Source organism: Drosophila virilis, chromosome 3 (genome assembly GCF_030788295.1).
Source record: "Drosophila virilis strain 15010-1051.87 chromosome 3, Dvir_AGI_RSII-ME, whole genome shotgun sequence".
NCBI classification, from domain to species: Eukaryota; Metazoa; Arthropoda; class Insecta; order Diptera; family Drosophilidae; genus Drosophila; species Drosophila virilis.
The window spans coordinates 15,017,188-15,041,575 of NC_091545.1; the positions used below are offsets into that span (position 1 = coordinate 15,017,188).

The 24,388-nt window shown below is 37.6% G+C and overlaps 3 protein-coding genes across 10 annotated transcripts in view; 2 read left to right on the forward strand and 1 right to left on the reverse strand.

The window, feature by feature from the left end:
- Positions 1–24,388, reverse strand: part of LOC6622133 (uncharacterized) — a 123,151-nt gene that overhangs the window by 74,087 nt on the left and 24,676 nt on the right. The gene's annotated exons all lie outside the window — the stretch shown is intronic.
- On the forward strand, positions 15,544–18,982 carry LOC6624254 (uncharacterized). Of its 3 annotated transcripts, none has more exons than XM_002047478.4 (7): positions 15,544–15,680; positions 15,738–15,895; positions 15,971–16,152; positions 16,215–16,692; positions 16,849–17,014; positions 17,076–17,218; positions 17,274–18,982. In XM_002047478.4, the coding sequence occupies exons 1-7, from the start codon at positions 15,628–15,630 to the stop codon at positions 18,677–18,679; spliced, it is 2,586 nt and encodes an 861-aa protein (XP_002047514.2). In that variant the 5' UTR covers positions 15,544–15,627; the 3' UTR covers positions 18,680–18,982. The 3 variants fall into 3 exon arrangements, with proteins under 3 accessions (XP_002047514.2, XP_032290497.1, XP_015031336.1); XM_032434606.2 differs by having other exon boundaries at positions 17,277–18,982; XM_015175850.3 differs by having other exon boundaries at positions 16,010–16,152.
- LOC6622057 (aspartate aminotransferase, cytoplasmic) lies at positions 19,121–21,109 on the forward strand. Of its 3 annotated transcripts, XM_002047479.4 has the most exons (7): positions 19,121–19,254; positions 19,317–19,474; positions 19,540–19,721; positions 19,791–20,268; positions 20,412–20,577; positions 20,639–20,781; positions 20,835–21,109. In XM_002047479.4, the coding sequence occupies exons 1-7, from the start codon at positions 19,214–19,216 to the stop codon at positions 21,056–21,058; spliced, it is 1,392 nt and encodes a 463-aa protein (XP_002047515.2). In that variant the 5' UTR covers positions 19,121–19,213; the 3' UTR covers positions 21,059–21,109. The 3 variants fall into 3 exon arrangements, with proteins under 3 accessions (XP_002047515.2, XP_032290499.1, XP_070064263.1); XM_032434608.2 differs by lacking the exon at positions 19,121–19,254 and having other exon boundaries at positions 19,345–19,474; positions 19,526–19,721; XM_070208162.1 differs by lacking the exon at positions 19,121–19,254 and having other exon boundaries at positions 19,345–19,474; positions 19,526–19,717.

The following is a 24,388-nucleotide window of genomic DNA, read 5'->3' on the forward strand; positions in this document are numbered from 1 at the left end:
TGCATTTGGCCAACGAGGTTTTAATGTGTTAGCGGCATCATAAAAATGTTGCTGTAAATTTCAATTCATGTCGTAATATTTACTAATTGTGCAGAGAAGAAATACCAGCTAAAATCAGAAAAGAGCAGTGGAGAAACACCAGTAATTGGGCTGGGTGAAAAGTCTCCATTTATTTATATTCAATCTTAATTAATGCTAAATTAAATATGAATTACCAGCTGCATACATCAATTTGCAAGCCCTGTACCTCTCTGTCAGTCTGGCTGTCTGCCTATCTATCTGTTTGCCTACCTATCTCTCCCTCTGAACATTCGTCTACTTGTAAGAACTCATTGAATTGCAATCAATCATAAGTTCGGATGATAAATATGAATATAAGTTCTCACAGATTTACATGTTTAAGAACGTAGCCATGCAGACAATTAAGAAAGGCGCATATTTCATTTAAATTTAACGAATGAAAAACTTACAATACCAAAGTTACTCGAGAATGAGCTTAGAAAAGAAGCACGGCCCCACATGCAAAATAATTGTTTAAATAATTACATCGTCTGGGTTTTTAGAGTGCACACCTGTAGCAAAAACAATTTCCGCTCATAAAACACAAGGTAGTTATTTTGCTAGCTTCTCCATTTTCTATATTAGCTTGTTGGTTTTTTGCTGATAATGGAGACGCTTAAGTAAAAGCTGTTGACTTGTGTGTGTCAGCTCATAGATGCATACATCAAGCATACGCTTAGTCTGCTAGTACAGAAACATTCTCTGTTAGCCTCAACAATTCGACCTCTTTTCAGCTAACCCAAATGACTTTAACCCCAAAGCCTCTTACAAAGCCTGTCGACGGCGTATAGAACTAAACCAAAACTACACTCAGCTCAACCTCAAAACTAGCTAACCAACAAACCTTATTAAAATGCGAGCTGTGCACCCTAAACTGAACCTAACCTGCCTCAATTCCTCGGCAGGGCCCTTCGTCCCGATGCACGTAAGGAAGCGTATAATTTAATTAAATTATCTGGGGCAGCTGCAGCAGCATCAGCAGCAACGAAAAATGTGCATCAAAGTGCACTTAAATCATCAGCGAGGCACGGCGACACACACAGTCAGATAGAAGATCCCTCTCTTCCGAATGAAACCCCTTGCTCCTCACCGACCATCCCCCCATCCCTTCAAAATGGCGTTGGCTAAGTGCCGTTGCATTATAAGCGAAGTGAAGTAAAGCCAGCCAACCAACCAACCAACCAACCAACCAACCAGCCAACCAACTTTGTACTTTGACTTATATTAGTGACCGGAAATGCAGCTTTCTAGCTGCAAGCCAGAGGACCAGGGCAGGGGAAGCACGGGCCGCCTCAATGACTTGCCAAAGTGGCAGGGAGGAGAAGGGGCGAAGCGGGCCGTAGCGGCAGCACGACGAGTCGCTTTCCTTGTCAAATGCGTACATTTTGAGGATTTTTATTTATTGCATGCAGAACAGCATTTGAATTGCAATAGATTTATGAGAACTGACGAGCGCAGCGAGCAGAGAGCTGTCAAAAGCGAACAACTCAAAGATATTTAAATATTAGAAGCAACTGGGCGAAAAATATTTGACTGTTGCATATTGCAGACAGCGCTTGCCAATACGAAAACTAAAATACAACTCAACTCAACTCAAACTAAAGTGGAGCCAGAGTGTGACTTGGCCCAGCTCAAATGACAATACCTTGACATTATTTCTGAATTAATTCCAGCTATGCCTGCGACTTGTTTCAATGCACACGCAATAGTTTCATTTTGCCTCCGTTTTTTTTGTTTTTTTTTTTTTTTTTTTGTCTATTGATGTCAGATCTCTCGGCGTGGTATAATTGCAATTCCCTGGAAACAATGAAGCTATCCCATAGCAAGCAGCTTTGACATTTGCTAAACGATGAAATGCAAAATGAGATAATACGAGCTGCCTTCAAAGGAGCGAGAAAAAATACTGGGGCAACAATTCTCGAGCGATTTGTGTTAAACAAAAGAGTCTCATAAGCACAATAGTAAAGTTAATTTTCGGCACATTAAGGTTATTTAGACTTCTATTAGAAGTTGTTAAAGTCACCGATTCGATAAGTCGTGCTCAGGTCTACATTGCCTTAACATTTATCCTTAAATTAATAATTATATGTGGAGTGTACTTACCCATAAGTCCACGATTCTTTAATTGTCATCATGAGGCGGGAAAAAGTCAGACTTTTAACATGCCTATCACTGAAAAGGGAAACACAAATACATTAGATTTAAACTGACATAGACACACATACACAACCATAAATTGAAACTTAAAATAACGTTTATTAGATTACGAATACAATTGTTTTAGCAAAAAAAAAATAAGCACATGAATAATTATGCAAACTTCAAGGGCTGCTTACATTTGGTCAGTGTATCGTGATACATACATACAAATACATAGATACCTACACACATAGATACCTACATACATACTTAGCCACAAACATACATATATTCATACGTACATACATATGTACAAACATATACATACATGAATAATGAAAGTTTTTTACGCGGTATAAGCTCCCAGATAAGTTGTACTTGGATTAATTTAGGCGATATACACTATATACACTTTGAATCAAAGCATGAATTCAAGTAAATTCTTGGTACTAGAACTGAAAAGTGTTTGACACTTTGATTGGCCTTTCCTGATTTTCCAACTGTGAACCACTTCAATAGCAATTATTATTTAAGTGCCCAGCCCAATACTCTCATTTGGCATACACACAATTACCTTGATAAGAGCTCATGGCCCCCAACAATATAATGTTAGAATTCATGAAAACTTAATTAGAGGCTTATGCGGTGCTTTTGCCAAAACGTCAACATTTGCATACCGCATTTAATTTGCTCTGTGCACAGATATGGCAACCACAACAAACCAACGCATTCCGTTGTGGGTGTCTGGCTAATGCGAAATAGTAAAATTAAATGAGCTAAAATTAACATAAACAATAAAGCGATAAGCAACAAATTTGCAATGCCGCCAAATTGAACAACTAATTTGGTTGGACAGTTACAAATTCATAAGTCGCTTAGTGACGGCCCTCAAAAAACATTCAGTAATTGAAATGTGTAGTGCCCAAAAACACAATGCTAATAATGTGAAATAAAATTCAAATTAAATTAAAAAATAACAAATTGTATTAATTATTCAATTTTCAGTTACACACAAATTACACCCAGCAGTTGGCTTATCAAAGCCGTAAATTTATTGCCAAAAATTGACTACGCATAGTTATTTATAGCAAGACACAATCAAATTACAAAAGAAATAATTAAATGTTTTCAAATTGAAGCAATAATTATCGCAGCCAGTCTAAGAGCTCTTAATATTAATTCCGACAGCAAGTCTCAGAGGTCCTCAGAGCTCGCGCGTGGCTGTTAAAGGATGCGTGGGTTCGGCTCTGTAAGTGGCAGCAATGTGATTAGGACAATATGCACACTGGCCCGCAGAGACTCAAAACGCCTATGTAAATAAGTTGCTGATTAATTTTGAAACGTTTTATATACATAAATAGACGAAGATGTACATAGAAGGGCGACAAGGCGACAGGGTTAACGAATTGTCAGGCTGTCCTTGGCTGTTTGTTGTTATTTTGAGTTGGTTGCTCGTAAAATTTCATAAACTCATCCGACTTTATTAAAATAAAATTAATTAACATTTTGGCGGCGTTGGTGCCATTTTGTGAGCAACACACTTTAAGCTGCTTGCAAAGCGTCAATTTCTATTGAAAGAGCATATAAAATACATGCGACACGAGTCGTATGCGTAATATGCAGCAGCTCATTGCGCATACGCCGCATTGTCTTTGTGAATGAGGGATTTGCATTAATTTCAAGCTAAAACTTTAATTGTATACGATATGCTTTCTCTGCTTCTTCTGCTTCTTCTTTTATGTCTCTGGCGCTTTGTGTAATTTATACGAGCGAAAAATGTTTGTAAAGTTGCTAAAGTTGCTGCTGCTGCTGCTGCTGCTGGTACTCGTGGTTCTTTTGCTGGTGCCGCATCTTTTGTTTTCAGTCTGCTTCTAATTAAAAACAAAAGTTTTTTAATCTGCTTTATGGCATAAGCAAATAATTATTCACAATTAACTTGCACAAAAGCACGCAAACATGTCATAACTTCTTCATTTTTTAGGCAACTTATTGCTTCGGGGCAGAAGATATTTGCATTGAAAATATATCTATGATATAGAATTAGGGGAAAACTTAAATGCTATCGAACAAGTTTTGGCCAATACAAAACAAAGCAACTTTTAAAGTAAACAATGGAGTCATAACTAAATGGGAGCAATTAAACACTCTGCAAGATTGGCTAAATTCATCCAGCTATTTAGCGAATTAGTGCAGAAATAGTTTTACGGAACATTCACAGAATGCTTCAAGTCAACATTTCTGATTAGCTTGCGAGGCGCCTACGTGTTGGCCTTAGATTTGAAGCTTGGCCAATTGGCAAAGTTGTGTTTGCTGTTACATAGCCAAAAGTTATGCAGCTACAGTTGCCCTGCTTAAATATGTATGCAATCCATTAACCAGAAACTTAATCAATTGAAACTAGTTTGGAATTGCAAATGCATTGCCAACAAGGCAAAAGCCAAATGTAAACGCCTAGGCTCCAAGTCAGACACTTGAATAGGCCATGAGCTTCATTTTCAAACTGTCCGGAATAGCTAACTGGCTTCACATTCTCGACTGTGTATTTACCAAAGGTGCGTATATTCTCGTTCCTATCATTGCCGTATCCTCTGGCCAAAAATTCAACGGAGACTACAGCCAAGCCGGCTAAGTTTACTGGCGCTCTCTGCCTTCGTTTGCCAAAAGGTAACTGATAAGTTTTCTGATTTCCAACTGCAGTTTGAATTGGCTTTTAATTGTATTTTAGCTCTGGGCATTTGCCCTTTGCGAATTTGCCAACTGCAAAATGATGATGAAAATTACTGAAAACTAAGCCGAAACTATTGACTGTCCGTGTAAGGTGTTGAATTAGCTAGCTTTCCTGATAGCACTTTGCCCAGCTGTGAATTACCTAATGGATGCCACAGCTCGCGTTTATTTCTAGATGAATATAAAATTGGCGTTTGGCAGTCATTAAAAAAAAAGATGTTAATTGAGTTATTATTTACGATACAAATAAATGTGGATATTCCTAATTGACAGTTCGATAAATTCAATAAAATCAAATAGTATAAGTCTAAAACATTTTCTGACTCCTTACTTCATTAAAAAGGCAATTTAAAACAAACAAAAAATAGAACCTTAATGTATTTTATCGAAATTTATGTGCACAAATATCAAATGCGATCAAGTTGAGAACATATTGGAATGATATAAGACCCGTAGCGTAAATTAATGTTATCAAAATGTGTGATTTATATAGGTTACGGAGTTGGGAGGTAGCAAGTTTTGGGGGCTGTTCAGACAGGGTATGAGCTGCTCTTAGCAAAACGACAACGGCAGCAGTTGTAGCTTCACACATTAAAATATTACAACATGAACTGGAAACACGAGTACAACACACACACTTCCACACACATAACAACATCCAAATTATGATGTGTCAGCACACACACACACACAAACACACACACAGACACGCAGGCAAACACGTACAAGAACAAGAACAACAACAAGAACATCAACAACATGTTTGTAACTTTGGTGCTCATATTTTGGTAGCTATAAATAAACTAAATTGCCAAAGTCGAGTCGAGTCGAGTCGAGGAACAAAAGCTGGCATTGGCATCGGCTTAACAGCAGATTAAACATAAACGCATGATAGCGATGGTGGGCGGCAATACACGCCCCCGCCCTCGCTCCTACTACCAGCATACATTGTTATGTACGCAGCGCTCTTAACGTTTATTAAGTATGCACACATTATCCTTGCTATTGTTGGCAGGCCAAGTGTATAACTTGAAAGACATGCGAATCCACACCTGGGAATACAATGAAAATACGCTCATTAGAGCTGAGCTAATTGATTTCTGAGAGACGTTTCAATCAGCATAAAGTTAATTGCTCAAATCAACAAGAAAAAAAGCAATTTAAATTGCTTAATTATTAAGCATAGGGATACCCTAGAATCAAGACTAAAAATATTTGTAAGATAGAGTCATATCTCTTCAGAATATATAGAATATATCTCAAAATGATCTTCTGTGAATATGAAACAAAATTTTGGAAATTACATTAAAGTGCATTGGTCGAGACTTCGCAATCAAATTAGCTGCTGTCAAAGATCCGTGCAACAAAAAGAAAATCATGTCAAGCTGAAAATTTTTAGCCCAAATGTTAATTGGGTTCATGACACGGCCTGACGGCCTGACGGCACATAAATCACCAAAATTTGAAGCCAATGCACCGGACAAGCCAGCCAAAGAAAAAAGAAGGACATTATAATAATAATCCCAGGCAACCATTGACCAGGCCAGGAGGCAAAGTCTACAGGGCAAAAGCAAGAAAAAAATTTTTTTTGCATTGGGGTCTAACGAAACGTAACGAAAAACGCAAAAGCTTGAAAATGGAGAACGTAGTAAAGTAAAACTCGTAATTGTGGCTAAGAAAAATGTGAATGCTCCTTCGTTTGCATAACCTGCTTTTAGATAAAGGTTAACTTGTAATTAATTTAACATAAATAATTGTTGGCTCTGCTAATAAATAGTAAACGATAAAGGTTATTGATGCTGATAACTTGATAGTTGATCTGTTTAAATATATAAATAAAACTTGATGTGGCTCTGTTGACACGCAGCATATCCATTAAATTTTTCAATGCAGAGCATCAAAACGCGCTTGTGCTTGCCCAGCGTTAACTAGTTGGCCAAGCCCGCTCACAAACCGAATTATTTTTATATAAAAAATATGAAAAGTAGATTAAAAAATAGCCGACTTGGAGATACCCAAGATATAAAGCATTAGAGTCGAAGAGAGAGGAATGGACAGTTTATACAAATATTAAGTCAAAACTTGTCCATATCAGAAAATTTACTTTACCAACATTAATATATCTTTAAAATTTAATAATATATAAAAATAGTGAAAGGATATAACATTTAGAATCTAATAAATCAACGCATTTCTAGCCAGATAGCCAGTGTATGCGAATTGCGGAACTTTGTTTTCATTGAAGTCTTTCAAGTGAAATGTAAGTACAACGTAACTTAAGCAGTTTTACATCTCCAAGCAGCATGAAATTGATTGATGGCAGTCTACGTGAAAAATGAAAAATGAATCGCGTGTTGCGCGAGCGAAGGATTATGAATTGTGGGACCACTTGAAACTAGGAAACTATGTGGCTCGGGGGCCAGCACAATTTGAACCTTGCATTGGAGGCAGTTGCCTGGCCCCAGAAGAGCGTGGCATTGATTAAAGCCGCGCTGTCACCAAAGTCAAAGTTAAGCAGGCATTAGGCGACCAAGCCAAGGAAAACAGCTAGAGAAGGAAACATGAGATGTGGCTGGCAGGGTAAAGTAGAGAGAGGACATGCTGGTTGCACATTTCCGTTGGCCTAGACAACGAAAAAATGACAGCTGATTGGCTTCCCGTTCGGCTGGGTGAATCGTGGCTTGGTAGCCTTGGTTTTAAGCACACGCCAGCTTAAAGGCCACGTTTAAATGCGCTGCCGTTGCTAAGTTCAAGGCCAATGTGTTTTTGCCTCTGGGCCGCTGCCCTGTTAGGTAGCATAATTAATTTTCGTTTAATTGCCAGGCGCTAGTTAAACTAACAAGCGTGCAAAACACACGACTTCGTAGTCTGCCGCTCACCCCCCCAAAAACACTGTCCGCTCGCCATGGCCGGCAGCATTTCAATTAATTAATGTGCCAACATTTGTGGGCGTGCGCTGGCATCTGGTGTGGGTGGGCGTTCAGTTGGGTATATGCCACAACTGTGTGACAGCGACAAACACAAGTTAGCCTACATATAAAGCGAGAAATCAAACATGGCAGCTCTCTGTGCAGTCCAGGCACCAACTGATTTCTGTGTGGGTGTGCGTATATGTATCTGTGTGAGCGACTAAGACACACATATACCGTATGAATAGGATACAGCACTGACGGTCGCTGTGCCCATTAATGTGGGACGCGGCAGATCTGAGAGTCGCTCCTGCTCCTTCTCCCGCTTGTGTGCGAAAGCGTTAACGACTTCCGATAGTTGCAAAAGTTTATGCGCCCCAAACGCCCATTCACCGATCCCAACCGAAACCCTAACACCACGTCTCAAAAAGCGCCGCAGGAAATGTCTGATAAACTAAAAAAGCAAACATATCCACATGAGATACGAGGGATGCAGCAAAAGTTATTAGCCAAGATATGAGCCATAGGAAGCAAAGTAGTGAAACTGAAATTAAAGACCTAAAATTCATTGCATATTTGGCTAACAATGGTTCAGAACTTTTGTATGCTAGGCACAGGTGACATCGCTAATTCCGTCATTCAAATCTTATAATACACTACAAATATAAAGATTTATAAATATATAGATACAAATATATCTATAGAAATATGTGTGTATAATACATTCATATTAGTGTATTTTTGTTAAGTATAATTTATTAATCTTTTTTAGTTTGTTAAAGAAAAACGAAAATTAAATATTTGAATGACTGCACATAATAATTAGAGAATATACATAACATGTACACAAAATATAACGAATAAATTTGTGTACTCACCTTGCATATCTGATTGAATCGCCTACACGTCGAACCAACATTCATCTTCTTGGCTAACTCAATTTATTCCAATGGCTCATCTTCATGATCTGCTTTCTTATTTTCGTATTATTTTCACACAGCTTCAACTGAAGCTCAGCTCCCATGTTAAGCTCTATTTATACCGCTCTATTTACACTCGAACAAATAATAATCTTACATGTATATATATATAAATGTTATTTATCGCATTAACTCCAAATATATTGTATTTGAGTACCAGATAAAAGAATATTAATAAACACGTAAGAATAGTTTATCTCGTATATGATTTTGATAAATACCTCTTGACAGAATATTTTTCCATGCAAAAACTCATTTTTCGGACGACTTTCCATATAGCTATTAATATAATAGTACGCTATTAAAAGGTTTTGGTTTATATAAATAAAGCATAGTTTTACTCACAAATTACAGACGGACATGGCCTTTGATGCTGACCGAGAGAAGAGGATAAATAATGATACAATTATCTTCCCAAGTGGACTTTATTAAAAATTTATTGAAAAACAATCTCAGCACTCAAATGCATTTAAATGATGTCCCCCAGTTAAATTTAACAAATTATTATTAAATATTATATGTCAAAAAAGCAAGCTGCACGCATATGCAAATGTTATTTGCAAAATGGTTGAAATATTGGAAAAATTAGACATTAATAATTTTGAAATAATAATAGCCTAATTGCAAAATTATTTCATAAAATTAATAATATTTGCTTGCACACGAATGTTGACAGCTGAAATTTATACAATCCAAATTCTGCATTGATTATTAATAAAAATATATAATTTGAGTCCAATACTGAATGGCAGCATATCCATATTTGGTTTCAAGCAGCCCACTTTAGAAATTAAACATACAAACATATTAAACAGAAACACACACGCACACACACACACACCCACACACACAAACACACACATTATGTACCCCATGAAACACATGTTGGTAGCTTAGCGGGCAAACTCTGTGCTCATTATATAATTGCAACTGTTTGAAGTTCTCTGCTGTTTCTCTAACTGCTGCTTCTCTGACTGCTGCTGTGACTGTGGGATGCTACTCGTATTTCTCTGTGGCCGCTGCCATGGCCACGGGTTATGTGTCGTAATTTGTAATCTCAAAACGGTGGCATAGAAAATTTGTTATCGTTTTAATGTTTGTTGTTAAATTGCCACAGCAACGCGGCAATGGCAAGCAAAGTCACAAAAGATTCCAAAAGGGTTTTGCTGTGTCTATCATATTAAGCATTTTTCTTCCGACTTTTCTTTTTGTGTAAATCTATGGGCGTGCGTGTGTGTGTGTGTGTGTGTTTCGTCTAGACACAGTTCTTTGCACAGGTAGCCAAGGAAAAGTTGACTGAACTGCAGAGCTAAGCACAAAATACTCTTAAGTAGAAAAATACCAGCCGCCCTTTGCAGCTGCTGCTGTTGCCGCTCCTAAAGTATGCTACAAAATATTATATTAGCAAACAAAAGCAGCTGCAGAACACACACACACACACACACACACGTGCACATTATAGACAAACACAAAATACCACAAGCGCAATGCGTCGTATACTTAATACGTGTGGCTACAAAATTATATTGAAATTACAAAATGCTTATGTCGGCAAGTGGATGGGCCTGGTGTTGGGGGCGTGGCGCCTTGTTAAATTGTCTAGCCGTGCGCCCATTGCAGGTTGTCTTGCGGTTTTATGGTCTGCGCCGTAGAACAAGCCAAATTACGCATACGCCAGGCCATTACGCTGATTTAAACGGGCCTCTTTCTTATTCTAAAATGAATACGCTTATTTATCGAAGGCTCAGAATAGTTAATGCATTACAATAATGTTTTAAAACGGACAACAACATTTTAAATGGGTATTGCCAATTTATACGCTTTCCGTAAATATTTCATTGTAAAGCTACTTAAAAACTTCAAGCATCTGTTTTATATTTGCCATTGTTCTTCTGGTCGAAAACAAATCTCTTCCGACTTGCCCAGTGCCATCATCATGCATACATTAAGTGTACTTGTTTATTCTCACAGAGAAACCCAATTACAAATATATCAACACGGGGGCGTCGACATGAGATGCAGCCAAGTGCTAAGGATATCAGGCGCTTTTTTACAAATATTTACACTTCGTTAACTGTCAAAGACACCAACGGCCGCCCCTTTGGAGGAGGGCTGAACCATTTAAAAACCGCCGATTTTGTTACATTCTACTTATTTGTTGTTTTTTTTTTTTCAACATTGCTTTGAAAAGCACTTTATGCAAATGCCTATAAAAATACATTTTCTGAGCCAACGCGCAGAATGGCAACACAAAAGGCAAAACGAATGAAACCATTTTAAAGCTCAAAACTTTGCGCCACCTAAAGGTCATTCGGGTTCATTCGAATGGTCCAACACGGGGTTAGTTAAGGAGTACATGCAGAACTTATATGTCATTAAAATGCATATTCAATTAGCTAAAATGGCCGAAAACGTACGTGGAAACCAGAAATACGCTGTACACCTTTGGCATGCGGCTACACACAATGGAGCTACACAGTCGATACCAAAAATAATAAAACCTGGGAAAAACGACGAACAACCGCAAACATCTGCTGAAAAATTCTTTTAATTAGCGTTGAACAATAGCGCCGCCCACGACGACGATGGCTGACCAAACAATGGGCGTTAAATTCTATTCAATGGCAGAACTGAAAGCACAGCAAATAATTGAAGTACTTGACGTAACCATAGAGCAGAAAGGTGCAAAAGGATGCGGATTGCTGTGAAACGAAAAGGGACAGCAAACCAGAAAGATGCAGACTAAATGGCGGACAAAAACATTAATGAGCTGCTCGTGAGCCAGGAATATGTCATTTTTCAGGACGACGATGATGACAATATTGTCGATGATGATCATTATGATAATGGTCTACCGTCGATTTCATCATTAATTCAGTCCGTTGTCCTTGTTGTTGCTGTTATTATTGCAATTTTTCTGGCTGTTGATTGACCTCAATTGGCAACTTGTGCGGCTGACAGGTATTGATTATGTTTATGTTTTTGTATTTCTAAAAACGTGCCCAACTAACAGAAATTTATTATTCAAAATTTTTGGTTTTAAATAATATCCTAGAATAAAAATATTCTAAAAGTGAATAACCAAAAACTATATTTCATTTATGTATTAACTTATTAATTTAATGTGTGCTAGGATGCTTATATTGAAGCTTATGATTTACTCAGATCCATGGTAGATCTCTAAGAAAGGCAGCCAAAAAAATACAAGACGTCAACAAAGCCTTGTACTTTATTGTCTCATAAAAAGAATTTCAGTCTCCTCAAAGCGAATCTGCCCATTATTTGCCCTACAACCACTTATCCATAAAACCATAAACCCTTTTAATTTTCCGCACTAAATCACATCCCCACATTTTCCTAAATAGAGTAATAAAATCAAGCACATGCCGTTCCCCGCAGCACGAAACACAAACTATTTTTAAAGAATGACGAAAATACTAGTCAACTGACGACCCCCAAGTACCGAAATACAATCGCAGCCCGCAATCTAGACAGGTGTTTGGGTCAGCAGTTCAACGTACGTTCAAGAGGTGCTTGAAACTATGACTAATATAAAGGTTCTCCAACTATCTGTGTATGTGTTTGCGTGTGTGTGCTGACACAATAATTTATTTTTAAATGCAGGCTTTAGTTTCCGTGCGAAGAGAGTTCCGCACGCTGCCAAAGTCATGGGCCAAATGTGGCACAGCTGAAATGTGAAACAGAGCAAAACAGAAACAATGAAAATGGCAAAAAAGAAAAGCAAATGTATTGTCTACACGCACACACACTAAAAGTTTCAACTTCCAATCAGCCAAAGAGAACAAGCCAGATACAGAGAACATGAGAGAGAGAGAGCCACTGCAAAGAAAAAAAGGATAAAGTGCGCACAAGTGAGAGCGAAAGCTCTCGACTAGCTGAGAGTGAGAGAGAGCCGCATTCACAGCACGTGCTGTGCGTAAAAATGCTGTGATACGAATAAAAGAAATTGATAGTAAAGCGTAACGGCACAAAACAAAGCTCAGATAGGAAAGGAATGCGGAAGAAAAAAAAACTATGCTATAAAATGTGATATGGAATAGCAACATATGACAGCTGTCATGTTACAGTCCGCAGCAGCTAGCGCCAGCACAATGAAAGTTGGGTTAGGTTGTGGAATTGTAAGATTAAAAAATGGCAAGAAAGAAACGGAAGCGCATGCATGATGTGGCGGAAGATGGTGATGCGGGATTAACAGATACAAAGGATTATAAAGTTGTCAATGAATAACTGCATGAGGACAGATAGATAAGCCCGACTGGGAATTGTTTTATGCGAAGACTTTATGAACTACTGCACATATATTGATAAAAAACAATGAGGGGAAATAGATATAGCAAGAAGCTGCTATTATGAAGTCACAATTAAAACAACAAACAGAAAAGAATATTAGGAGAGGTATGAGTATAAGTATTTTACAGTATAAACAGCTCGAAGTCCGACATAAAGGAGGAGGACATGTGTCTTACTCAGAGTTATAAATATAATTTAGTCGATCAGCATTAGCAAACGAACAAATTTCACTGTAAGCCTTTTATCAATTTAACATAACTCTGCGGATAGAATCACAAAGTACTTTTTTTTCCACTGCAAAAGGCCAACAACAAACGTTGCCAAGTTTAAAACTCGCCAATCTAGTTTACAGGAACAGCAGCTGCTTCGAGGCAGGTGGCGCCGAGAATAGTGAGAATTTGTTGCATTTGAAACCCAAATCGAATGGGTTAAATGACGCGTAAAATGCCAGCAGCAGGCGCAGCAGCAGCCTGAGCGAGGGATAAAAGCAAGCCGAAAGCAAAGTTATACAGAGCAGAGCGACAGCGATATTCAATACGTTGAATTCTGGGCGACACAATAAACTCTGGCACGCACATAAACCTGAGCCGTTGCTTCGTCTGTCGCTGACACTGTCACTGGCACTGAGCACAGCGGGAAACGTTGATGTGGGTAAGATGGAGGCACCGAATTGCCACAAAGCTGCAGCACTACGAGACCGCAAAATGCATGTCAACCGCAGCAGCAGCACGAGCAGCAACAGCCATAAAAACAACAGAACAAATTAATATTTTATAACTTAATTAAAAACACAAAATAAAAGGGCCGTATGAATATGTGATAATAAATAAATGGTAAGAGCGGCCGGCACGCAGCGTGCGGCGGTCATTGGCAAACTTTAAGTTGCTGCTGGCGTGGCCATTTTTTATTATTCATACGCCGCGTGGCACGCAATGGGAAACAAAAAAAAAAATAAAAACGTTTCTAACGTGAGCTTCTTCGCACACTCAATTTAATTTTAATTTACACTTCATGCATAAAAAATAAATTGCAGGCGCAGCAACGCCTCTGCGCCAATTGATGAGCAAGGACGACAAAAAGCTGATAGGTACGCTAGCGTCAACCATGTTTGTGTGTGTGTGTGTATAAAATTTATAAAAATGGCTTCCTCCTCCATCCGCAATGCCAGGCCATTAAGCATGCCCCACCGATGCGGTCGCCTTGATTGTTTGTGCAAATGTGCAGCGGAAACGGGTTACGAGTATTTTATGGATAAGGTCAAGCGGGGCATGCCAGGGAAGAGCAGAGCTTTAGCTATAACTGCTCACAGTGTAAGTTTATATATAGCTCTCGACAGGCTTGTTTAACAAGCTGGCAAAACATTTGATAGGTTATCCGGGATACATAGAAATAGTTGCCTTCCTCAAAACTTCTAATACAGGCTTTATGAAATTTAAAGCAAGTCACATAAACTTACTTTTTAAAATTTGCATGGTTTTTGTTTTTATGTAACATTGACATGAAATAGGCTTAATTTAAATAAAAAAACAAGTCGAAATCATTTGGTATGTCTAGTTTCCTAGTCGAGATCTTTGGTTTTTTATATGAAATGGTTTGATTTAGAATTATGGGCAATAAATTTAAACAGTTTGTATGATATAGTGTGAAAAGTGGAAAAAGACAGTAAAATAATTTCCCTAAAAAAAATTGCAATACTTAAACCATTCCCTTTGTTACATGTTTATTTATTTAAAAATGGTCTATATTTGGTGATTTTTCTGCACACTTAAAGGAATATATTTTCAGTTAATCAGTGCAATGAAATCACATGCGAGATAGCCTAGCAATTAACTAAGTTTATGACCCACATAGACTGACGCGATGCCCATTTGAATGTAACTCAAAATCGTTTGCTCCTTGCCGCTGGCTTCCTGCCGCCTTGCTGAACCCAACACACCCATCAAATAGTTAGCTGCCATGCGAAGCTCTGAAATCCAAACAATGAAGATAACGCAAGCCACAGCAGCAGCAGCTACGCAACTTTCAATGAAAACATGCAAATTGTGTTGTTGTTGTTGTACTTGCTGTTTTTGTTATTGTTGCTGTTGTTGTGGCAGAGTCCGGTATATAAGACAAACAAGGCAGCGATTTGCTGCGGTCATATTCAAGTTCCTGTGCCACAAACAAACTAAAATCATTGGCAAATAAATCCATGGCGGAACGCGAGCCGTTAAATACATCTCAAATTTACAATCACTTAAACTGATTGATGCTAACATCTACGCCATTCATTGCGCAGTCTACAAATCTTCTTAAGAATGCAGGCAATTGAGAAAGGCAAGATTAATTGACGCAGTTTTCTAGTTTTCTCTTATGGCGATATGCTGGCGAGGTTCCATACACGCGATTTGCTTTGCATAAACAACTCTAAATATTTTTCTAAAACACATTGATATATCTTTCATTCGAAAAACAATCAAAATTTTTTGCACGTTAGTATCTAAATTTTTAAATTTTACTTAATGGTATTCGTTATGCTTAGATATCCCAGCCATTTATTTGCATCCAAAAACAGGTAAAAATGCCTTGAAGCAGCACATAGAAATCCCTTTAATTCCGAAACTATTTCCAGTTTTATTAAGTTCTCCAGCCGTGAGTACAGCGGTTCAGATGAGGGCCAGAAATCAGTTTTCGCCGACATTAAGACGGCGCCACCGATTGAGGTTTTTCATTTGACAAAACTCTTTATGGAGGACAAGCATGAGAAAAAAGTCAATTTAGGAATTGGCGGTAGGTGGACTCAAATCCCATTAATACGGGATTCAGTTAATACTGAAACGCAATTGAGAATTAATTATTTGGCAGCATATCGGACTGAAGAAAACAAACCTTTTGTATTGCCAGTTGTTAAAAAGTGTGAATTGGAAATAGTAAAAGACCCCAAATTGACTCATGAATATCTACCCATACTGGGCAATGCAGAATTTACAAAGGCAGCCACCGAACTAATTTTAGGGAAGGACTGCAAGGCAATAGAAGAAAACCGAGTGAGCATTCTGATTAATAGGAATTCTTCTCTTGCATCACAATGGAGTTTTTCCACCATCAGATTGTGGCTGCTCAAGCTATTTCAGGCACCGGTGCTGTTCGATTAGCTGCTGAGTTCATGAGCCAAATTATGAAGCGACGCACTTGTTACATGCCCCAGCCCACTTGGGATAATCACTTTAGTATCTTTAAGGCAGCTGGATTCAAGCATCTTAAGCATTGTCCCTATTGGAATGCCAAAAAACAAAAAATTGATATCTCCAAGCTTTTGGCGGCACTTAGCGAGGCCCCAGAAGGAGCCGTAGTTGTATTTCAGGCCGCGGCTCATAATCCCACAGGCATGGATCCCACAAAAAAGCAATGGAAACAAATTGCCGAAGTTATAAAACAGCGTAAACTGTTCCCATTCTTTGATGTTGCATATCAGGGATTTGCAAGTGGTGATCCGGATCGCGATGCCTGGGCAGTTAGATACTTTGTCAAAGAGGGCATTGAAACATTAATAGCACAATCTTTTTCCAAAAGCATGGGCTTATACAGTGAGTGCATTTTAATATTTATTTTTCTTGTTTTGTTGTTTATAATACACACGGGGTTTATTTGCTACACAAGGATTTTAGAAACAGTCTGAACGAGCTTTTCTGAATTTAACTTCTTGATAAGGCTAATGAGTTTCTGATTTTCATTGAAATTAGATGAGCGAATAGGCAATCTGGTGATCGTGTTAAAAGATCCAAAGCATGCCAAAGCTGTAGCCTCACAGATAACAAATCTTATTCGAAATAGCTATTCAAATCCGCCCGCGTTTGGCAGTCGTATTGTTGCAAAGCTGCTGACGAACGAGGAAAATAAACATATTTGGTAAGCGATACTTAAAACACTAGATAAAAAAGGATATGATTTAGCGATCCCCTGTATTAAGGCTACAACATTTAAGCGAAATGTCAGATCGTGTGAAGACTATGCGTAGAGAATTAGCCGAAAGACTCACAGAGCTGGAGACACCCGGAACATGGGATCACATTGTAAAACAGCGTGGAATGTTCTCAATGTTGGCTCTACAACGTAAGTGGGATCATTTTCTAAAGACAATGACCCTTATAAGTTTCAATTTTTTCAGCAGCGGAACAATGTGAAAAACTGATCAGAGATAAGCATATTTATTTGCTTCGATCTGGTCGCATAAATATCTGTGGATTGAACACGAAAAATCTCGAATATGTGGCCGAATCTATTAGCGAAGTTATTAAGGATGCGAGTTGTGCAGCTGCTGGAGGTGATAACAATAACGAGGCAAATGGTTCGGTTGAGAAGGATATTAGTGAAAATGATGTCAACAAGGATATAATTTGTTCGACTGGTTCCGGAGATAAGGATAACAAAGAAGCAAGTGATTCCAGTGACAGGAATGACAATAAGGAAGCAATTGGTTCGAGTGATATGGATTGCAATAATCAGGTTTCTGGTTCAAATGTTATGGACATCACTGAAAAGTCTATTGCTTCGACTGATAAAGTGAACTCAAAGGAGGCAATTGGTTCGGAAGATAACGCTTGCACTAAAGAGATAATTGGCTCGGCTGATAAAGATAACAAAAAGGAGGCAATTGAATCGGTTGATAATGATTGCCCTAAGCAGGTAATTGGTTTGACTGATAATGATTTCACTACAAAGTCAACAGGTTCGGAAAATAAGGATTGCACTAAAGATATAACTGGTTCAACTGATAAAGATAACACGAAGGAGGCAATTGGATTGGCTGATAAAGATTATACAATACAGGTATTTAGTTCGACTGATAAAGATTGCACTAACGAAATAAGCGGCTTAAGTGACATGAGTTGCACTAAAGAAATAACCGGTTCGACTGATAAGGACTGCTCTAAAGATATGATTGGTTTGATTGAGAAGCCCATCACTGAAGAGATAATTGGTTCAATAGATAAGGATTGCACCAAAGATATAATTGGTGCGGTTGAAAAAAATAAAGAGGAAATTGGTTCGAGTGATAAGGACATCACTAACGAGATAATTGATTTACAATATAAGGATAATAAGGAGACAATTGATTTGACTGATAAGGATTGCACCAAAGAAATAATTGGTGCGGTTGAAAAAGATAAGGAGGAAATTTGTTCGAGTGATAAGGATATCACTAACGAGCTTATTGGTTCAATTGATATGGATAATAAGGAGACAATTGGTTTGACTGATAAGAATTGCACCAAAGATATAATTGGTTCAATTGAAAACGATAAGGAGTCAATTGGTTCGCGTGATAAGGACATCACTAAAGAAATAATTGGTTCAATACATAAGGAAAATGAGGATGAAATTGGTTCGACTGATAAGGATTGCACTGAGATAACTGGTTCGAGTGATAAAGACGACTATAAGATGGCAATTGGTTCGAGTGATAAAGTGATAATTGATGCGAGTGATAAAGATAACAATATGAGAACATGTGGTTCGAGTGAATATACTGCAAATTTGGAATCAAATAAAGGCATCAAAAGCGATGACTAGAGTGAAATTAAAGAGAGGATAATAAGAAGTAAATGATTTATTTTCTTTCCGCCTCAGCCAAGAAACATAGCTCTCGTCGAACCGGAAGCTACTATTTAGTGCAGCTGGCAATGATGTTTATTAGGTTGTTCTATGTACAACAGCCAAAAGCCCTTCTGTGAGCACAGTAGACCAACTCCTTTTGGTCCAAACGCCCTTCTACGCGATTTTCATGGCCTTAAGCACTGCTTACAAATTTTTATGTATTACTTTTATAGAACAATCCATGAAAGAAAATAAACAAATAAAAAATAAATCTATGTATATTCTTGCTATAATCTTGCTTCAGATAAATCGGACCATAAATACCGATGTTATTTAAGAGTCGATTTCCAATAATGTGAGGAAGAGATTTTGGCGCTTTACTGAGTAGAGACACAAGGCTAACAAGCAAGCATCCAAATAGTCAACATAGTCTTTGAATAAGCATTCATAGTATATTCATGTCTTAAATTTTTTTCGGTGTTATTCAAATTTTTTAATTTTACTTGCATTATGCTTAAATTTTCAAGTTATTCGCTTTTATCGAAGCTAAAGTAACAAACCACCGAATGTAAATCATTTGGATATGTACGTTAATAACCAAAATATTCCTCAGTTTATTCAAATGTACCAGTCGTGACTATTGCGGATCGGACGACCGCGAGAAATCTGCCTTCAAAAATATTAAAACATTACCGCCAATGGGGGTTTCTCATTTAACAAATCTGTTTCAGGAAGACAAGAACGATAATAAAGTAAATTTAGGAGTAGGTGGTAAGCGGATTAGATTGATTTGTCTTATTGCTCTTCACTAAGAACTGAAAGCATTTATGCATTAGTGTATCGAACCGAAGAAAACCAACCTTACATGTTGCCGGTTGTAAAAAAATGTGCATTGGAATTGGTTGAAAATCCAGATTTAAATTTTGAGTATTTACCCGTACTTGGGAACCCAGAGTTTACGAAAGCGGCCACCGAACTCATTTTAGGGAAGGACTGCAAGGCAATTAAAGAAAAGCGCGTAACTAGAAATGACTAGAAGTTCCTCTTGTGCATCTACTATACCTAATGATGTTTTTTCTACATTCAGATTGTAGGAGTTCAGACTATTTCAGGCAGCGGGGCGCTACGAATAGCTGTTGAATTTATCAGCCAACATTTAAAGAAACGAACTTGTTACATGTCGAATCCAACTTGGAAGAATCATTCCCTTATTTTAAAACAGGCTGGATTTAAAACCCTAAAGGGTTATCCCTATTGGAATGCATCAAAACGAAATATTGATATACCCAAGCTATTGGCCGCCCTTAATGAAGCGAAGCAGGGCGATGTTATTTTATTGCAGCCTTCAGCACACAATCCGACTGGAATGGATCCTACTAAAAGACAATGGAAGCAAATAGCACAAGTTATAAAAGAGCGCAATCTGTTTCCATTCTTTGATGTTGCGTATCAAGGATTTGCAACTGGTGATCCGGATCGCGATACCTGGGCAGTTAGATACTTTGTCAAAGAGGGCATTGAAACATTAATAGCACAATCGTTTTCCAAAAATATGGGTCTATACAGTAAGTGCGAGGATTGTTTTCACTATATTAATGATCCGATGCCATATTAGAATCATATTGATTGTCATAGTTGTCAATTGAGTTCTTGTATGAGAAACACATGTGTTAATTTCATAAATTACTGATTTCTACTGGATTTACAGATGAGCGCGTTGGCAATCTGATAGTCGTGTTGAAGGATGCAAAGCATTTTGAGGCGGTAGCTTCGCAGTTTACGATTATAATTCGAACAAATTATTCAAATCCACCGGCATTTTGTAGTCGTGTTGTTGCAAAACTCCTAACGGACGAACATAATAAAAAAGAATGGTGCGTTATATTTAAATGGCCAGAAGAGAATAGTATATGACATACAATTTCATTTAAGCAGGTTAAAAACGATTGGCGAAATGGTCGATCGTATTAAAAAAATGCGAAAGACGTTAACCAAAAAACTCAAAGAGCTGGAAACTCCCGGTACATGGGATCACATTGAAAAACAGCGTGGAATGTTCTCATTTTTGGGATTGCCACGTACGTAGAAATAAACTTAACAGAGTCAAATCTTAAAATCTTCTTCTTAATAGCGAATCAATGTGATAAATTGTTAAAAGAGAAGCATATTTATTTGCTAAACTCCGGACGCATCAATGTATGCGGATTAAATTTAAATAATATTGATTATGTGGCCAAATCCATTGACGAAGTAGTTAGGCAAGAGATCAGTTTGCGTAACCAAAATGATCAAGTTAAATGCCATGAATACCTCACTGAAGACAGAGAAATTGAGGAACAGAAGTCAATAAATTAGTAGTTGCTATCAGATTTTATACAATATAAGTGCAGAATATATTAATTTTGTTCTCACATTTGTGTTTAATGCAATATTTTTTGTAAGGGATATTCGATTACATTTGGGTAATAATTAAAAAAATAACATTACTTGCGCATCTCTACTGCATGCGAATAGAATGATGCCCAGAATAAGGCTTCATTGCTATGAACAAACTTCGATTTTGTTTCGATTCAAGCTTTGCCTTATTCAATCAATTATAAGCAAACAACCGGCAATAAATTATTGCCAGAAAACCTATCAAGCAAAAAAAAGAAAATGGAAAACATATATACAGCCCATTAGCGTGTGCCCAACCCAGAAATATTTCAATATTTGCCAACAAGCATTTTTTGGTAATGTTTCAATTAACTTGAGCAAAAATATTTATGAGCGACGCACATAAAATTGTTGTCAGGCATAAAAAGCGTTAAGCAAACACCGCATATACAACAAAAAACACACACAGACACACACTCTTTCCCTTCTCTTCACACTCCATCTGACGCCTGCTTTCTCTCTATCCTGCTTACACTCTCTCGGCGACAACATAATTTGAGTCTATTTGAAGTGTAGCATACTTTTACGCGTCAGCTCGACTGACGCACACGACCGACAACGACAACAACCACACATAATGGCAATCAAGTGTCGCTGAAAACAAAACAAAACATAGCCAAAGAGCAACCGTTAAGCGAGTTGGAGCGGGAGAAGTGGGCTGTTGGGAGGCGATAACGGTAGCTTATGCGTAACAGGCAACAACAAGTTGCAAATTGCCGACGGAAATGATTTTAAAATCAATTTCATGACAATTTCGACAACTAATAAATTTGAATTTAAGCATTAGTTGCTTAAAATAATAATCCATATATATAGATAAATATACATAAATATTTATAGAAGCAAATTGCGGAAATATATATTAAAGCGCCAGTTAGTATACACATAATAATATAATTATATTATATAAACATATACATATATATCAATTCCACAAAATTATCTTTTACAACACTTATGATAAAGCTTACTTGAATGCTTGAGAATCACATAGAAAGGCAAAGTGTCAAAATGTGTTGATTACGTTAATTTAAAGTCCGCAAACGGGAGTCTTCAAATAAATGATGTAAGCCTATATTCATTCAGATTAAATTACTGATGTATTCATAGAAAAAATTTTTTTGGCTGATAGCAAAATACACTTCGCCTTCGAAAATTAAGATTCACATTCTAGTTATTCTTGCAAGATGCTTCATATTGTCATATTGATTGGCCTTTATATAAAAGCACAAATGTATTTATGTGTTACTCTAAATTGCATTACGAATCGAACAAATTTGTAGAAATAATTCAGAAACTGTTGTTTGGAACACAAGTTTCGGCTACGGCTGCTGCCGCTACTCTTGCTCTTCCTCCGTCCGTCCGTCCGACGGACATCATCAACATCGACAAGATTCACAGCGACCAAAAATCAATGGACTGGAAAATATTTATGATGCCCACATATGGGCAAGTGGATAGGGGGGACAGACAAATAACTCCTGGGAGCTGGCAGCCGCCTGGTGTGAAGTTTGCCAAAATGGCAAAAGTTGACAGTTGCGTATGCAAAGTGGAACCCATTGCTGGTGCGAAACTGGCTGGGAAGGGACCTCATCAATAGGGTGGAGGGTCTGGCTGGCAATTAACAGGCATAAAAATAAGTTGCAACTGCCGTCGATGAATAAATTTCGGTGCAATATATTTTTTTTAGAGTCCTCGCTCCATTGAAGGCAATGCCGCAAAAGCATTTGCCGCTTCAGTGGCCACCCAAAGGCATTTCAAATATAAATCGCAGCTAAAGAGCTGCCATTTTGTGTTTGGGTATTTGGTTTCAGTTTTCACTTTGTTTCTTTCGTCCTCCTACCCTCTCTATCTATCTCTTTATCTTTTCTTTCAACTTGTACCACACTCTGCCTCTGACAATTTTCTTCTTTTGCTGCTGCTGCCACTCGACGAATGTGTTGCCTTTTGTTCGAATTTATTGTCTATGCTACAGCATTCAGGAAGTGGGCGTGGCAGGTTCAACACACAAATTGTGTGCTCCTTGCAAAGTTTATCGATCTAGAAACCATTTGTGTGTTTGGCTGGGCTGCATCTGTCTGCCGTCCCACGTCTTGTTGGGCTGCCAATAATTTTCCTTAAGCATTCCCGCTTTATATTTTCAATAGTTCACGGGGCATAATAGTAATTACATATGTTTTACCAGACAACGTTGCTGAGCACAGCAAGTCTGGCAATTTTCAATCTGCAATTTGCAATAAATATTCATTTTACGCTAAGCTCTCGAAAATATGATATTAATTAAACGTACGGACACTCATCTTACTCTTACTCATCTTAGGGCATGCCACTCAAATATGGATGCCAAAATTTCAAAAAAGGTTGGAAAGCCCAGTAGCTAACTTATTTTAAACACAAGAAGCAACAAATGTGGAGATTACACATTACGCCTGCGGGAGGTCTACCTTTAATTGAACGAAATCCAAAGAATCAGGCATTATTAACGCGTGGGCAACTATAATCGCTTAATACACTTTCGAAAAGAGAAATTTTATCTCCATGCTGGCTTAGTGTATACCATAAAAATTATCAAATCGTATGACAACAAAAATAAACAAAATTATCATTTTATAATTAAAATACACATCATATACAGACGCAGATAAGAATGCTGATGTGGATATACTGATATGGATGTACAGATACAGATACAGATGCAGATGCAGATACAGATATACTGATGCAGATGCAGATACAGATATACTGATGCAGATGCAGATACAGATATACTGATGCAGATACAGATACAGATATACTGATGCAGATGCAGATACAGATATACTGATGCAGATACAGATACAGATACAGATACAGATACAGATACAGATACAGATACAGATACAGATTCAGACACTGATACTGATACTGATACTGATACTGATACTGATACTGATACTGATACTGATACTGATACTGATACTGATACTGATACTGATACTGATACTGATACTGATACTGATACTGATACTGATACTGATACTGATACTGATACTGATACTGATACTGATACTGATACTGATACTGATACTGATCCTGATAAAAATAATAATTCAGATAATAATACCAATAACAATTGATTATGTTACTTATATTGAAAATAACAATGATAATTATACCTATGCAGATGCAACTTTATGGAGAAACAACATTAAACATAAATTTACAAATAAAGATATAATTGCGAGCAAAAAAAAATATATATATTTATAT

What these genes read in the sequence shown, in the direction of transcription:
- LOC6622057 (XM_002047479.4), top strand. Translation starts at nt 19,214, where the DNA reads ATGCTTAAATTTTCAAGTTATTCGCTTTTATCGAAGCTAAA. An exon ending in AGTAAATTTAGGAGTAGGTG is followed by an intron (nt 19,475 to 19,539) that starts GTAAGCGGATTA and finishes TTTATGCATTAG; the next exon opens with TGTATCGAACCGAAGAAAAC. An exon ending in CTCATTTTTGGGATTGCCAC is followed by an intron (nt 20,782 to 20,834) that starts GTACGTAGAAAT and finishes TCTTCTTAATAG; the next exon opens with CGAATCAATGTGATAAATTG.
- LOC6624254 (XM_002047478.4), top strand. Translation starts at nt 15,628, where the DNA reads ATGGTATTCGTTATGCTTAGATATCCCAGCCATTTATTTGCATCCAAA. An exon ending in AGTCAATTTAGGAATTGGCG is followed by an intron (nt 15,896 to 15,970) that starts GTAGGTGGACTC and finishes ATTATTTGGCAG; the next exon opens with CATATCGGACTGAAGAAAAC. An exon ending in AGGCAATAGAAGAAAACCGA is followed by an intron (nt 16,153 to 16,214) that starts GTGAGCATTCTG and finishes TTCCACCATCAG; the next exon opens with ATTGTGGCTGCTCAAGCTAT.